Source organism: Galeopterus variegatus, unplaced genomic scaffold (genome assembly GCF_000696425.1).
Source record: "Galeopterus variegatus unplaced genomic scaffold, G_variegatus-3.0.2 Scaffold36, whole genome shotgun sequence".
NCBI classification, from domain to species: domain Eukaryota; kingdom Metazoa; phylum Chordata; class Mammalia; order Dermoptera; family Cynocephalidae; genus Galeopterus; species Galeopterus variegatus.
The window spans coordinates 419,459-436,537 of NW_007726147.1; the positions used below are offsets into that span (position 1 = coordinate 419,459).

Below are 17,079 nucleotides of genomic sequence, written 5' to 3' on the forward strand. Positions count from 1 at the left end.
AAAAAAAAAAAAAAAAAAAAAAAAAAAAAAAAAAAAACGCAATGGCCAGCACACACACAGATCTGGCACAGTCAAGGCCTTTTCATCGCCAAGGTTTTTGTGCTGTTTGAACCTCCATGTGTAGCAATGTGTCCCCAATTTTAAAATCTGACCATAGAGAAGGGACAGGAACAGGGCACAGGAGGACAAGCAGGGCCTGGCTGCACCTGCCTCGTGCCCAGGGGGCAGTGTCCTGACCCTTCCACTTGACAGGAAGGGCCCTTCGGGGAGACTCGTGCAGGAACCTCACACAGGTTGAATTTCAAGGAAGAAGGTCACAGTGAGGGACTGGGAACCTCCCACCACGGCCTATAGACCTTTCTCCTCTGACCTGAGATGACGTATCACAGGCTGATGCTGCCCCACAGAGTGACCATGGACAGTTTTCTCTCTGGCTGATGAGGGGTGGGGTTTGCACCTTCAGTGGTCCTGGCTACCTGGTAAGGAATAAGGTGACCAGCAGTGACCAAACCCTTGTTGTCCCCGAAGGTGGAGAGGAAAGGCCTTGTTACTTCCCAGACATACTGCCTGAGCCAGGCTCTGGGCAAGGCACTGGACATGCAGAGGAATATGGTATAATTGGGACCCTTGGGTGGCTGGCAGTGGGGTGGGGCGAGGGCTATGAGAACTACCTCTGGGTAACAAGGATGGGGACATGTGGCACCCTCCATCGAGGGGGCTGAGTGGGTGCTCAGAAACTGCTGAATGTGACATGCTTCCTTGAAGAGGAAGGTCCTGATACCAGACCATAGTCCCACCCTTTTGGGCCAAGTTCTGGGTGACAGTATTGCAACCCCTGATGGGATGCGTGCCTTAACATGCAAGTCCTGCTGCCCACCTCCTCCAGGACCCAGGAGGCAGCTCTGAGTGTGGCAGAGCCCACACCCATGCAGCCCTGGGGGGCTACCTGGCCAGGCCTGGGTCCAGTAGGCAGCCTGTACTTGTGCCCCTTGTCCTTCCTGGGCGGCTGATGGCTGTGCCCACTGTCCCCGGCAGACACCATGCTGAGGCACCTGCGGGCCACGGATGCCATGAAGAACTTCTCAGAGTTCCGGCAGGAGGCCAGCATGCTGCACGCCCTGCAGCACCCCTGCATTGTGTCACTCATCGGCATCAGCATCCACCCTCTCTGCTTCGCTCTGGAACTCGCCCCGCTGAGCAGCCTCAACACTGTGCTGTCTGACAACGCCAAAGGTACGGCTGCTCTGCTTGGCAGACATTCCACGGGGGTGGCCTGGCCCTGCCCAGCTCCCAGGAGGCCAGCAGAGCCCAGGCGAGTGGGCAGGCTGGCCTCAGAGACGCTGGAGGCCTGGGGGCTCCCTCCTGCCTGGCCCAGCTGTCTCGGGCACAGTGTCAAGCCACAAGTGGTCTCAGCAAGCCCAGGGCACCCCCAGCCCCACGGCAGGTGGCCATCTCCCAGGTGTGAAGCCAGGTGCCTCACCGGATGTAAACACTGAGTGGGATCATTGGAGAGGCCAGGGGAGCTCACACTTCAGAGTCAGAACTAGGTTCCAAGTCCTGCATCTGTGCCATAAGCTGGGAAGTTGCTTAGTCTACCACCCGTGAGAGGAGGGTCCTAACAGCCCCTGCTGGGAGGGCATCGAGCAGCAGCAGCCGGTGCCCACAAATGTGCAAATCGCTGCTTTAATTATAACACACCACGTGTGTCCACACTGTTAAGACTCTGAGACCCAGGCTCAGGTAACTAAACTCCAGAGAACCACCAGAGGGAGAGGGGTGGCTGGATTTGACTTCTCCCTCAATGGAGGAGGGGTGTTTTTCATGATGTTCTTATACCTGCAACTCATCCCTTGATAATAGGACAATCTTGGCCTGAGATGAACTCTGGGGATTGTGAATCCTTGATCTTTTAGTTAAAACACCAGCAATCCCAGGCATGAGAGACCACAAATGGAGCTATAGTGACAAGCGTTTCTGTACTAAACACTATTTCACGTAAGAAGGTCATTCTCTGTCCCTTCTGGCATCTAGCATGGAGAATAGTAGGAATGTGTCAGTAGAATATGAAGTATTTGGGGAGGTAGAAGGGATGAACAGAAAACAGTTGCTATAATGATCATTTAATTCTACTGAAACTGAAGTTTTGATAAATTTGAAAATTGCTATTTTTTTCTTTGCAAGATTCTTCCTTTATGCCCCTGGGACACATGCTCACCCAAAAAATAGCTTACCAGATTGCCTCGGGCCTGGCCTACCTGCACAAGAAGAACATCATCTTCTGCGACCTGAAGTCAGACAACATCCTGGTGTGGTCCCTCGATGCCAAGGAGCATGTCAACATCAAGCTGTCTGATTACGGGATCTCGCGGCAGTCATTTCACGAGGGCGCCCTCGGCGTGGAGGGTACTCCTGGCTATCAGGCCCCGGAGATCAGGCCACGCATCGTGTACGATGAGAAGGTACCTGCCCGGCCCACTGCTGTCCCCCGGCCCAGCCCCACAGTGTAGGAGCCTGGTGGCACCTGCGGAATCTGGGCTCAGCATCCCCCAGACACACTTTTCACCCTCTCCCTCTGAATCAGCAAGGTCTGGCATGAACCAGAAAGGCTCAGGGATCTGTGTCTATCTGCTAGTGACAAGGTTGACCTTCTCCTTAGCTTCAGAATTCTCAAACCTCAATTCAGAGACATCGTGGAGTCTGTAAACAGTGGGCCAAGAGTCCAGAACAGAAACGAGTCTGGATTTGGATCCCAGCATACATATAGATGTGCAAAATGGGGGCAGAGGACAGCCTTGCAGGGTGCTCGTGAGGAGCAGACCAGATAAGGGTGAGAGAGCTCCTGGCTCATAGGTGCTCGCCACGAGGTGCTGGCCTAATCAGATGCTGAGCCAGAAGAGATTCTGGCAGGATAAGCTTGGCCTCCCCAGGCCTCCCCATGGCAGCCTCGGTCAAGACGATGGTTAAATGTTTATCTTCCCTGCTTGCTGTCAGCAGATCCAGGCACTCGGACAAAGTGAAATCATCTTACAGTGCACCCGCTGCATCTAGTGCCAGCCTTGTTAATTCATCACCCAGCGCTGATAGTCCCCTTGTCTATAATTCCTTGTTCTTTGTTGATTTTTGGATGGGTCAGTGACTAATTGCTTTAAGAGTGGCCTGAGCATATGTGGGCCAACTCAGCACCCTTGGTTGTTGCCCCAGTTAGAAAAGACAAATCAGAGCAGCAAAAATCAGAGCTTTTTAGTAGCAGGTGCCTCAGGCAAGGCATCCACCTTGAATGTAAGATTATAATAGACACCTTGACGTTAAAAATTCTCAGATCTGAAGGGTTCAGATCCCCTTACCGGCCAGCCACTAAAAAAAAAAAAAAAAAAAAAAATCTCAGATCTCAGCCATTCTCCAACTAAAAAGTTATTTCTTGACCCTTATAGGGGCCTGTATAACATTCCCTGATGAGCCTTTTTATGACAATTAAAATTAGAGGAGAAAACATATTGCAATCTAGGAGATAATCCCCTCTTCATGAGTTGCATACACCACCCTTCTAGTACCAAGCTGAGGGTCTGGGTTTTCCTGCCTTGTCTTGATTCTTAAAGATAAGGACCTTGGCATTGTTAGATCCCTTAATCAGTGACTGACAGTTAGCAAGTTCCCAACTTGTGTTTATTGGATGGATGGATGGTTGCATGGATGGATAGATGGTCGCATAGATGGATGGTTGCATGGATGGATGGGTGATTGCATGGATGGATGGATGGTTGCATGGATGGATGGATGGTTGCATGTATGGATGGTTGCATGGATGGATGGATGGTTGCATGGATGGATGGATGGTTGCGTGGATGGATGGGTGATTGCGTGGATGGATGGATGGTTGCATGGATGGATGGATGGTTGCATGGATGGATGGGTGGTCGCATGGATGGATGGATGGTCGCATAGATGGATGGTTGCATGGATGGATGGGTGATTGCATGGATGGATGGATGGTTGCATGGATGGATGGGTGATTGCATGGATGGATGGATGGTTGCATGGATGGATGGGTGGTTGCATGGATGGATGGATGGATGGATGGATGGATGGATGGATGGATGGATGGGTGAATGGGTGATTGCATAGGTAAATGGGTGGATGGGTGGGATAATGGATAAATGGACAGTAAGATGGGCAGTTAGATAGACGGGTAGATGGATGGATGGGTGGATGGATGGGAGAGATATTTTAAAGTGAACAGTAAGATGGGCAATTAGATGGACGGATGTGTGGATGGGTGGATGATCCATGGAAAGAAGGAAGAATAGGAAGACAGGTGGATAAATGGACAGAAGAAGAAATGGTCGTATGGTTGGTTGGATGTTTGGACAGATGGAGATGGATGGATGGATTGGTGGATGGACTGATGATGGTCTCCCTTTGGGCAAGGTTCAGCATTTACTTGTCTAGTTTTGTCTCACTGCTCCCTTCAACTCCCGACCAGCTTGTGAAAGTCCCCAGGCCCAGGCAGGGACCTGACTTGCTTGTCTCTCTGCCCAGGTAGATATGTTCTCCTATGGAATGGTGCTGTATGAGTTGTTGTCGGGACAACGTCCTGCTCTGGGCCACCACCAGCTTCAGATTGCCAAGAAACTGTCCAAGGGCATCCGCCCAGTGCTGGGGCAGCCAGAGGAGGTGCAGTTTCATCGGCTCCAGGCACTCATGATGGAGTGCTGGGACACAAAGCCTGAGAAGGTACCAGGGCACAGAGCCTGGGCCCTGGGCCCTCCTGCCACTGTGGTGGAGGCTGTGGGTCTCCAGGGTGTACCCGCACGGCTGCCAGCCCACCCTTCAGTGAGAACCACTGGAGCACCCTTCTCTGCTCACCTCTTCCAGGGAGAGATACTGCTGCTAACATAGACAGCCTCGTTGTCTTTGTGTGTTGCTCTCAGGAAAAATGAACTTTATTTTCCTTTTGCATTATTTCATCATGCAGACAAACAAGTTTATGAACCCCCTTTATAGCAATATAGTCCCTATGCGAGAGCAGAGAGAATGTATGTGTCTCTTTGGAAATTAATGGGGAAAAGGTTTGCTCATGAGAAGCAGGGGTCACCAAGGCTAGTTTCTGTGGGTTTTCTTTTTTTTTTTTTTTTTTTTTTTTTTTTTGGAAGAGGCCAGTAGTTTCAAAGTTAAAGTCATTTATTACATCAGACAGAGCTAGTTTAATGTGTCAGGAATAAATGGGGTAGACACTTGGGGTTTAGGCTCACAGGGCCAGCCATGCTCAAGCTGCCGTGGCTGGCGATGACCCAGATGCTGGGCTGGGTTTGCTTCTGGCATCTGAAGTCCTTTCAGCCTCTTGTTTGGATCCAGTCCTGAATGAGCAGATTCCCCCTCATTCCTCCCTGGTTCAAGCCAGATGCTTTTATGGGTGGGATTGGCATCAATCTAGTTGAAAGTGACCTTGCTCATGCCCCGGTGGCCTCTCTCCCTCAGCGACCACTGGCCCTGTCGGTAGTGAGTCAGATGAAGGACCCGACCTTCGCCACCTTCATGTACCTGCTGCCCTGCGGGAAGCAGACGGCCTTCTTCTCGTCCCAGGGACAGGAGTACACTGTGGTGTTTTGGGACGGGAAGGAGGAGTCCAGGTAACCTCCCGATGCGTCCCCTGCTCTGCTTGTGTTCAGGGTGGGTGGCCACCGTGGAACTTAGGAACAGTCAGCAGTGACCACAGGGAGAGGTGGGCAGTGGGGTCCAAGGCCTGGTTGGAGTCCACTCAAGAGGGAGCAGGGAAAGAGCACAGAGTCTGCATGTGCAGCTGTGTGGTTAAGAGAAGCAGAGAAACGGGTGGTGTCCACCGGGAGCTGGGGACACAAGTCAAGGGAGGGTTTTGTGCTAAGATGCCCTGGGCAGGGAGGGGGCAGTTCTGGAGTGAGGTGGCAACAAGTAGAGGGGGAGGGGACCCAGAGCCAGACCAAGGGTTACCCTGAAATAAGAGTCCGTGCACATTCCCTTCTAGTTGCATCTCTTTCCCTCGGTGAAGTGGCAGGAAAGCTGAGTGAGTGAGAGAGGTTTGAGATGTGCGAGGAGAAAACAGGAGGGATGGAGCAGGCATTGCGGCACAGGGAGGTCTGGGGCGTCTGCAGGGCAGCACGGGGGCCCTGCCTGGTTGGAGGTCCTATGTTTGACAAGAGGCCCATCAGCCTGGGACATGACTTGTGACTTTCTCCAGCATGTTCTGCTGCCCCAGAGTGCAGGAGAGTCAACAGGGGGTTTTAAGCAGTTGGGGTTTTGCCAGGAGGGAGAGAGGGGCACGGGATTTGAGGGTGTTTTCAAGGAAGTGACGATAGAGGTGGGCCGTGGAACCTAGGTGAGGCCAATCAAGGCGGGAGGACCAAGGGAGAAGACCACAGGACCCCAGGTCTCGGTAGAGCGAGCATATCTGTGGGGAACTGTAGTATGAAAGCTGAAAAGCTGGGAGGTTGTGGTCAGATAGGAATGGGTGGGAGGGGCGCAGCTAGCAGGAAAGACAGGATCCAGGGTGCGACCTTGGGAGAGGGAAGCTGGGGTAGAGCAGGGAAGAGATCACTGAGGAACAAGCAGGAGGTCCCAAGACCGAGAGGCCAGGGCATTGGAAAGATAGCAGCAAAGACTGAAATCGCCATGAAATCCATAACTCGGGTGAGAGCCTTCAGTCCTAGCCAGTGTCTGCAACCCCTTCCACCTACCTGGTGCAATTTCTTCACTGGAAAGAGAGCATTTAAGGCAAGAATCATCTTCTAATAAACCTAGTGGTAAAACTGCAGGTGCTAAACCCCGATAAGGCTTAGGTAGAGTGAAGCTTGAGACGTGATGAGGTCAGTGGCGTGGACTGTACAGTGTCCCTTGGGTCAGTCTTGGTGAGGTTCACATCAGATTTTATACCGCCGGGACTGAGTCCTGACACAGGCACACTCTAAGAAACAATACCCTAACGAAAGAAGTCATCCTAAAACACCTTCCTGATGGGGTGCACCCTGAAGACAAAACAAGAAACAGGTATTGATCTGTTCTGAGTAGTTATATTTATTGTTGGTAGTAGAGTTATCGTTATTCTAAGATACTGCTCGTGGTTGTGGAGTAAAGTGAATGAGTAATTATGTTGCTGTCTTTTGAAACCATGATTTTCAGCATGAGCTAAAGGGAAAATAGATTTAAAATAGGGTAAGTAAACCCTGTAGTTCTAAATTGAAATTGCATGGACTCGCGATATATTTTAAGAAAAATAAGCTTATATTTACTAATTCTGCCCATTGAAAAGGCCTAGAAACAAGGACCACCCAAATACCCGTGAGCACCCTTAGGACACAGATGGTGGTGTCTAAGTACCAAAGGGAACCAGGGCACCTCAGAGAAATGGCTGATTCCAGGTCTGGGGCAGGATGTGGCCCCGAACATCTGGCACAAAGCAGCAAGGACAGCATCACAGATTTCTGAGCATGTGTCAAAGGGACTCAGGAGCCAGCCTGGTCCTGCTGATCCTGGGATGGACCCTGTTCTGCCCACGTGGATGCTTTCTTTACCTTTCAGTCTTACAGACATGTGCAGGATGTCTGAGACAGTTCTGCTCGGGGCACGGAGAGCTCATCCCCAGTGGGAAGAGAGGCCTCTTTCTGTGACCCATGAAGGTTCTTTAAAACTCACCAGCAGCCTGAAGAAAGGGGCAAGTTCACAGGAAGGGAGGGGATACTGACCAGAAGCCCAAGGGCAGTGAGACTGGAGAATAAAGGTGGGGAGAACTTAAGATTTATCTGCGAATTAAGGAAGGAAAAGAGGATGCGCAGATAAACAGGACATGCACATGTCAAAATTATTGTTGGAGCGAATATAGAGGTCTTATTTTTCTTTATGTTTTTCTATATTTTTTCATTTATTTCAAAGTAAAAGCTATTTAGAATATCCTAATTTTACTTTTTCAATGCATAGAAAAAAGGCTGGAAAAAAATAGACAAATATAACTTCGGTGCTGTTTTTTCACCCATTTTTATCATCTGCAAATATGTGTTATCAGTCAACGATGACAGAGGTTTCCAAAATTTGGTGGCAGGCACCATTTCACATTGAGAACCGCTGTCACTAGCTGAACTTATTCTCCTGGGTTGGGGGAAAGCCCTGTGTGGTCTGGGGCACCTAACTTACCACCCTCCTTGGCCTCGGTCTCCTCTTCCATGCGGTGGACTCAAAGGACGCCCACCGAAAACTGGTGTCTTTAACCTTGACTTTGTCTGTTTGGCCTCAGGGGGCTCCACGTTACTGGGGTGGGCAAGATATGGCCACTGGGAGGGCAGTGACTGGTCTTGGTGGGAGTGCCCCTCCCCCGATGCTGGGAGCAACTGTCTCTACCTTCAGGGGTCACAGACAGACCTTCATTCATTGTGACATTCACTGGAAATGTCCCTGGAGTGGCCCGCAGCATTCAAGCATTACCAGGCAGGCAGAACCCAGCTCTGCACAGGCCTTTAAGGATGGTCCTTGATTCTCTCAGAATGTGGCAAGATGTGACCCTGGGTTCCAGAGGTGAAGGGGGCCAGAGCTGATGTCCTCCTCCAGGGATATTAGATCAGGCCGGGGGAGGAAAGCGGCCCCCTGCCACCAGGAACTGACCGCAGGATTGTTGGATCATAGGAACTACACGGTGGTGAACACAGAGAAGGGCCTTCTGGAAGTGCAGAGGATGAGCTGTGCGGGGATGAAGCTGAGTTGCCAGCTCAAGGTCCAGAGCTCCCTGTGGACTGCCACCGAGGTAACCGCCACCTGCAGGGCCCCCAGCAGTGTGGCTCCACCAGGGTGTGGCCCCAGAGGAGCCAGATTTATAAAAATATAGACACCCAGGTCAATTTGACTTTCAGACACCCCCAGCTCATCTCCATGAGATCCCCAGAGCAATCCCATCAGCCCCATGAAGCAGCACATGTCACCTGCTGCTGGCTGGCAACTGGGGGTCAGGATGATAGGGGTCAGGTGTAGACTGTCCACAGGAGGAGAAACCCAGTACGTCAGTGAAGTGGGTTTCCTATAATGCTGATGGGTCTACACCGCAAGTTCACTCAGCTCTGCAGGCCTTTTACTTGCACATTAGGAGGTCACCGAAAGTCCAAGGAGCTGTCTTCTGAGAAATCTAGAGAGGAATGCCCAAAAACAAATACCCTGAAGTTATGAGTGGGGGATAGAATGGTGTAGCTTTTGCAGAGGGCACCTTGAAAGTATGGTCCAAATATGATGAAATCTCAAAAATATTCATGCCACTTAGACCTCCGTAAATTCAGTGTTAAAAATTTATTCTAAAGGGGCCGGCCCGGTGGCGCACTGCTACAGTGCGCCACTTGCGAGCGCAGCGGCGCTCCCGCCGAGGGTTCAGATCCCACATACAGACCGGTTCCCGCTCACTGGCTGAGCGAGGTGCGGGCGCAGGGCACCTTGAAAGTATGGTCCAAATATGATGAAATCTCAAAAATATTCATGCCACTTAGACCTCCGTAAATTCAGTGTTAAAAATTTATTCTAAAGGGGCCGGCCCGGTGGCGCACTGCTACAGTGCGCCACTTGCGAGCGCAGCGGCGCTCCCGCCGAGGGTTCAGATCCCACATACAGACCGGTTCCCGCTCACTGGCTGAGCGAGGGGCGGGCGCGGCGCCGAGGGTTGCGATCTCATTGCCGGTCCCGGTCCGGTACGGGCGCGACACTGAGGGTTGCGGTCCGTTGCCGGACATGAAAAAAGACAGAAAAAAAAAAATTTATTCTAAGGAAATAACCAAGGCGCACACACACACACGCACACAGGACTATAAGAATGTTCATCTCAGTATAATTCGTAGCAGTGAAAACTTGGTGAACATCTGATAACTGATTAGCCCAATCATGGTACGCTTGAGTGACAGACTGTCAGGAGATCCTCCGACATCGTCCCCTCGTAGAATGAGAACGAAGGGCTCTATCTACAGAGGACTGTCACCTGAGAAGAAATGTGAGAAGACAGCCTTGCAGTGTGGTCCCACTTTTGTTGGTCCTAAACACACAGACAGATACGCACAGAAGAACTTCCGAATGGCTCTGCCCCCAAATCCCAATAGTGGTTTTCTCTGGGCCATGGATTATGGGAGATTTTACTTTTCTTCTTTAAACTATTCTTTATTTTTCAAAGTTTCTACGAAGCACAGAAATACATAAACAACCAACCAGAAATACTTGTTACTTTTCAAGGTTCGTAGGGGGTCCCCAAGACCAGGTGTGCCCCCATAGGAAATGCCAGGCACTTTCCAACTGGGTCTCACAGTGAACTCTTCTCTGTAGGACCAGAAAATCTACATCTACAGCCTCAAGGGCATGTGCCCCCTAAACACACCCCAGCAGGCCCTGGACACTCCAGCTGTCGTCACCTGCTTCTTGGCAGTGCCTATTATTAAAAAGGTAGGTGAGGGGGCAGCTGGGTGTGCAGGTCGCTGTCCCCACCCTGTTCAGGGGTCTCCTAGCTGGGAACAGCCCGAGGCTGTGTCAGGGGTGGGATGGAGAGCAGAGCCACACCCTCAGAACACTTGGCCCAGGTCACAGCCTTAGAGAGACAGGCAGGAGGAAAGGTCCCATCAGACCAGGGCCTTCATTAGTGCCTTCTAGAGGAGAGAGCCTGCTGTCCACGTGCACACGCCACAGCCCCTGATTCAGATGAAGTGTTAGTTGGTGTGGACGGTGCAGGTGGGCAGCTGTGTGTGTGCCCTTCCCTCCTGGATATTAGTGGCATCAGGAGCCTCTTCCCCACCTGCTGGGGCCAGCGCCTGCCCACGGCCACTCAGTCACCAGGTCCTGGCAGGTCCTGCTCCCAGCCCATGTCGGGCAGGTGGCTCCCATCTCTCTCTCTCTGCCTCCTCACCAGAGCTGCCTGTCTGCCCCAGACCTCGGTCCCTCTTTGTCCAGTGTGTCCCAGCAGATGCATGTCCTCAATCTCCCCACCCTGATCTTGCTAAATGAAACCCCCCAGTGGAGCTCTCCCCAGCCTGGGGCCCAGCCAGCTCCGGCACACCTTGGGATTAGACTCGGCCTCCACAGGGCTGGCGAGGCTGTCCCCCCGCTGGCCCCTGCACCCCACATAACCACACCTTGTGCTGGGCCCTCACCGTCCTAGCCTCACCAGGAGTAGCCCTTCCACACACACCTCTTCCAGACCTCCTCCCATTCGGTCCTCAAGATCAAGGGTTGTGACCCCTTGTCTGAGAAGCTGCCCTTGCACAGGAGGCAGCTTCCCAGCTCTCCCAGGCCCCACAGCGCTCCCAGAACCCAGGTGCTGTTCAGACACTTCTGGTTTGTCTGCTTGTTTGTGCAGCAGGCACACCTGTAAATGCACAAGTAAAAGCACTTACTAGTGTGGCTTTGTCAAAATGTACTGACTGTCATCATCCAGTTCCAGTCTGTCCACCTGGAAAATGGGAATAATAAGAGATGGTGAGATGGATCTCTGGACCTAACGTACCCAGAGCTCTAGGCCAGTGCACTTGGTAACTGTGAACGATATTATTACTTTCTGACAGTCCCAAAGTATATGAGCTCTTCCCTTCACCCTTCTCCAGTTTCATTTCTTTAAAAAAAAAAGTTAGAGTCATTTATGATCATGGCTCCACGGGTGCGGTTGGGAAGCTCAGGTTGGGCAGCTTGGGACCCGACCTACAGAGCGCAGGAGAACATGACACAAAGCGTTATTGAAGGCCACTGCTGGCCAGAACCCCTGAGTCAAGGTACCACCTCCCGCATGACCAGAGGGAATAAAGCCGGCTCTGTGCAGAGCCTCCTGTGCGGGGCGCCTGCCCCCGAGGAGGCTGTCCTGCCCGTGGCCATGCAGGGCAGACCCTGCATTCTTGCACGGGCGGGCACGTTCACACCCAGCCCTGGCTGGGGCCCGAGCTGGGACTCCAGAGGGAGACTTTGAGCCTATTTGCCTTGGCTGCTTTCTTTGCCTGGAATCCTGAAGATAGATTTTGATAAATTTTCATAGTGCTTGTTGCCCTGGATGTTATGCCAGAGGCTGGTCACTCCAATAGTTTGGACAGCCCTCCCTCCTGAGTTCCCCTAACCCCCCAGGCTGGCACAGGCCCGACTCTGGCTTTGTTCTGCAGAACGCTTCCTGCCCCTGTCCCAGCCCCAGCCCAACCTGGGCATCCAGGCTGGGAATATGTGCTCTGTTCCCAGCTCTGCCCTGGGGAGGCCTGGCTGGGCCCCGCATTCAGCACTGTCCCTGCAGCTTTGGCTTCTGCCTGGTGACCCCTGGTGGCTATAGAAGAGCTCATCCTTCATTGTGGGGTGGCGGGTGCACCAAGCACCCCATCAATGTCAGCCGGACCTCAAGCATTTCAGAGTGAAAGTCGTAAGCTGGGAGTGTGGTTACAGTGGGCCAACGTGTGCCTCCAGGAGAGGGTTGAGTTGCAAGTGATTCCTTCTAGAATGGGTTCAGCAAACACACAGTGTCCATTTGAAGCAGAAAACTGTGTGGAGTCACAGAGCCACAAAAATGAACGAGACTCAGCCCTTCCCTGTGCCAGGCCAGTGCCCAGGGTACAGGTGTGGGCACCGGGACCCTGCAGCTGCTGTCACATGAACAGCAGTGCTTGTGGGAAGGAGGGCACCATGTCCCGCCCTTGTTACCTTGAGCAGAAAGCATTTCCCTATTGCTGGTGCTGCAAGAAGCCAGCCCGAGCAGAGGCAGGCTATGTGGTCCAGGTGACACACGCTCTCGCTTGGTGCCATGGGCCCTGCTCCTCCCTGACACACCCCTTTCCTTACAGCAGGGAGGTGGGTGCAGCTCTGCTGGGCCTGGGCTGCCCCTCCTTTGAGAGCTGGCCCAGAAGCTCCCACTCGCAGCCCCGGCCTTTGCAAGAACGTTGTGGGTGGGAAGCACGTGCCTGCCTGGCGTGCCTGGAGATGAGCCTTGTGCCCGCTGATTCTCTCCTGGAGTGCGTGAGATGGGGGCATAACGTGTCCCTGTCTCCCTTCTGCAGAATTGCTACCTGGTGCTGGCAGGCCTAGCCGACGGGCTTGTGGCTGTGTTTCCTGTGGTGCGGGGCTCCCCAAACGACAGCTGCTCCTACCTGTGCTCACACACGGCCAACAGGTCCAAGTTCGGCATCCCAGACGAAGATGCGCGGCAGAACCCCTACCCGGTGAAGGCCATGGAGGTGGTCAACAGCGGCTCTGAGGTCTGGTACAGCAATGGGCCAGGCCTTCTGGTCATCGATTGTGCTACCCTGGAGATCTGCAGGCGGCTGGAGCCCTACTCGGCCCCTTCAGTGATCGTGTCTGTCGTGTGCAGCTCTGATTGCAGGGGGGAGGAGGTGGTCTGGTGCCTGGATGACAGGACCAACTCCTTATTGATGTACCATTCAGCCACCTATCAGCCGTGCGCCTGGTACTTCTGTGGGGACCCCAGCCCCCTCAGGGACATGTTTCCCATGCGGCCCTCAGGCCTGGAACCCCCAGCCAGCCACGTAGCCAACCCAAAGGAGCCCGATAGGGACTGCATTGCAGACGTGAGCATCATATACAGTGAGGAGCTGGGCACGCAGATCTTGACCCACCAGGACTCACTGACCGACTACTGCTCCATGTCCTCCTATTCCTCGTCCCCATCCCACCGAGCTGGCAGGGTCCCCTCCAGTTTGCCCAGCTCCCCAGCAAGTTCTTCCTGCATGCCTTTCTCCAACTGCGAGGACTCGGACAGGCTGCATGAGACCAGCACTGCCTCCGACAGGTCTGAGCACGATCTGACCCTTGTGGACGGGGACACGTTCAGCCAGCACCTGCAGGCCATGAAGGTTCTTGCCGTGAAAGACCTCATTTGGGTCCCCAGGTAGGTTTCCCGACGGCAGGGGCAGCGTCCTGGTTTTGCTCACTGCCCTTTCTTTGGGGGCAGAGTGAGGGGAACCCTATTGCTTCCCTTTCCAAGAGGGCTTTGCTCCCTGGATTCTGAAATCTGGAGTGACCTCTTTAGCAAATCTAAGAATGGCCACACTAAAGCTCACCTGCTGGCCAGAGCTTAAGGTAGCACAAAAGGAGGAGAGCCACGGTCACCTGTGATTAAGTGTCCGACTAGAAAGTCCTTCTCTGCCTCAGGCTACACCCTCTCCGTAATGTAATCCGTTAGCAGAGACTGCACACTTGTTACCTACCCGCCTGCCTTTCTTCAGCCAGTCCCCCTAGAGAGCACAGCCTGGACAAAAACACTTCCCCTTCTCGGTGTTGGTTTCTCAGGCGCGGTGGAGATGTTATCATCATTGGCCTGGAGAAGGACTCAGGCGCCCAGCGGGGCCGAGTCATCGCTGTCCTGAAAGCCCGGGAGCTGACTGCGCATGGGTAAGACTGAGGGAGTGGCCCCTTAGGATCAGAGGAGGGGAGCCGCATGGGTACTCATGGCACCACTGCCACATCCTGCACCATGGCCTTGCTGCCTTTCTGTTCTCACAAATGTCAACATCCACCAACGTGGCCATAAGGCAAAGTAAGAACAAGATGGGACCCTCCAGGTAGCTCCTATGGGCTCAGCAAAATCCACAGGCCAAGGCTGCCTATTTCTCAGATCCCCAGTGCACCTGTAGACCAAGTGCCTGACCCAGGATATGCTCCAGGGCCAGAGTTTAGCTGCAGCAGAAATGGGGGTCCATCCAAGTGATTCACCATCCTTCCTGCCAAGCAGGAGAGCCCAGCCCAAGGTGCCCCACCTGCCCCTACAGCACCAGGTGGGGCCAAGCAACACAGGCATGCTCCTGGCCATTCCCAAGCCTGGGGGTCTGGCTCCTGCCCTTCCCAGGCTCAGGCATGGCTTCATACTCATGTGTGGGTGGACACCACCGGGAGGCATGCCAGCCTCCACTGTGGGGTGTGCCAGGCAGGGCAGCCCTCCCAGGCCACATCTATGTAGCTGGGGAGATGGGAGGCTGGCATCAGGCCACAGTTCCTAACATGTTTACACCCCTCCCTTTGACTACCAAGCCCCACACAGTAAATCTTCCATATGAAGAGCCCCTCAACTCAGATGCATGTGTGCGTGTGCGCATGTGTGCATGTGTATACTCTGTAGCACTTCCACTTCCTACCAGGCCCATTTCTACGCAGCGCAAATCATCACCTGTCCCCAGACAACTGGGTTTCTATCCATCTGGAGCATAAGGGGCTGGAGAAATCCCATTCGGCCTGTTTCTCCCAGAACAGGACATGACCATGGCAGTGCCACTCTCTTGCCGGCTAGCACTGAGCTTTCTCAGTGAGTCCCAGGGCTAGTGACACTTGCTCTGTGCGTGCTTCTTCATCTGGGTTTGCTCCTGAGCCTGGCTGAGTTTATGAATGGCAGCCTTGAGCTGAAGTAGCTCCCGGCTTGCAGATCAGGCTTCTGGAACAAATGGGTCTGTAGAACCCAGGTGGGTTGACTGTGGCATGCTTGTCATTAGTGTCCCTTAATCTTTACCTCGTGTTTTTCCTATTCATGCCCCAAAGCCAGGTCTTACCAAGAGCCAAGTATACTCACTATACAGAGGAAGAGGTCCAGGAGGTCAACTGAAAGGAAGGCCCTGGCAAGGCCATGAGAGTCAGAGGCCTCTGGACATCCTGGCTTATAGGATTGCCTCGGTGCCAGGCAGGGCGTGCACACTGGTAACAGAAGGAGGAGGTGCAAATAGTACCTGCTTAGAGGCGGGCTGTCAGCTCTGCAGAGGCATAGCCAGGGCAGGAGACCACAGGGAGCCCTCCACCATGGCCCAGAAGGAAACCTGTAGTGCACCCACAGATGTGCAGAACAGTCCACAGCCTCAAACAAATGTAACTATTTATGACTTTGGGGCAGCAGGTGTTCTGCCTGCAGGGTAATAAGTGACCCCGTATTCCCTCAGTGTGTGGAAACAGAGTGGAAGCAGCAGCTCACTGAGCTTAGGGCGAGGGGATTGAGTTCACGCTTCGGCACGGCCATAGGCCGTTCAGCAGCAGGAATTCAGGCCAGTGGTATCGTCTGGACATTTTGGGGTCTGAGGCAAGGTTTGGAGGATGTCTGCTGGGAAGCACGAGTGACTTTCCAGGGAGTCAGGCCATTACAGACAGTGCCCATGAGTGTCAGTCGGTGCCCCCAGCCCTCTGTCAGACTTTACCAGGCCTTGGCCTGCAGCTGGGCCCCCATGAGAAGCAGGATATCCCAGGGCCAGGCTGAGATGCGCAACCCCACTTAGGTGCAGGGTGAGGGTCCCAGCCCCAACCGAGTGGGGACCACTGTGGGTTTTCTCAGACCCCTTCTCTCTGCAGAGTGCTGGTGGATGCGGCTGTGGTGGCAAAGGACACTGTTGTGTGTGGCTTTGAAAACGAAAACACCGAGTGGTGCCTGGCTGTCTGGAGGGGCTGGGGTGCCAGGGAGTTTGACATTTTCTACCAGTCCTACGAGGAGCTGGGCCGGCTGGAGGCTTGCACACGGAAGAGGAGGTGATTCCTGTGGAATGACTGTCACAAGGGGCTGGCCAGCTCTCCCCTCCACGGACCCAGGAGATGGACCGAGTTCTCCCCTGAACCCCTTGCTGCTACAAAGTGCTGAGAAGTGACCAGCCTGCCGGTGGTTTGGGGGTTCTCCAGGGCAGAATTACCTGAGCATCCCATCCCCCTTTGCTGGCTTTACAGTTCCAGGGAAGACAGTGGCTCCTCCTGCCTCCTCCAGCTTCCGGGAGCAGGGGGTGGGGACCCCATTCTGGGCTGGGTCCCACAAAGGGGGGCTGGGCCTTCCTGGTATAAAGGACCTACCCGTTTTCATTCCCAGGCCTAGGATGGAATTACACTAGAGGCTCTCAGTTGGGAAGCAGTTTGGGGCAGGGCCGGGAAGGTCATGACCCCTTTCCCTTCCCCCCAGGACCCCAGGCTCTTAGCACATTTCACAAGCTCCTGAATCCCCAAGGCCCAGGGCTGGCCCAGGCAAGCAAAGATCAGATGTCTCCCTGCTCAGGAAAGTCTCTGTGTGAGAAACCCCCAGAACGACCCTGAGTGAAGAGGAGTGTTGCCCAACCCAGGAATGAATGGGTTCCTTTAAGTGGCACAGCCGGAAAGCCCAGAGGCACA

At 53.6% G+C, this 17,079-nt stretch overlaps 1 protein-coding gene across 1 annotated transcript in view; it reads left to right on the forward strand.

Annotated features, from left to right (window-relative positions):
• LRRK1 (leucine-rich repeat kinase 1) overlaps positions 1–16,593 on the forward strand; it is an 85,628-nt gene extending 69,035 nt beyond the window's left edge. The window contains exons 24-32 of the mRNA XM_008571020.1: positions 1,036–1,233; positions 2,182–2,459; positions 4,537–4,731; positions 5,476–5,627; positions 8,644–8,761; positions 10,309–10,425; positions 12,999–13,846; positions 14,248–14,349; positions 16,282–16,593. Of these exons, the coding sequence (XP_008569242.1) occupies positions 1,036–1,233; positions 2,182–2,459; positions 4,537–4,731; positions 5,476–5,627; positions 8,644–8,761; positions 10,309–10,425; positions 12,999–13,846; positions 14,248–14,349; positions 16,282–16,459 (2,186 nt within the window). The 3' untranslated portion in view covers positions 16,460–16,593. The remainder of the gene's footprint in view (positions 1–1,035; positions 1,234–2,181; positions 2,460–4,536; positions 4,732–5,475; positions 5,628–8,643; positions 8,762–10,308; positions 10,426–12,998; positions 13,847–14,247; positions 14,350–16,281) is intronic.
• The last annotated feature ends 486 nt before the right edge of the window (positions 16,594–17,079 follow it).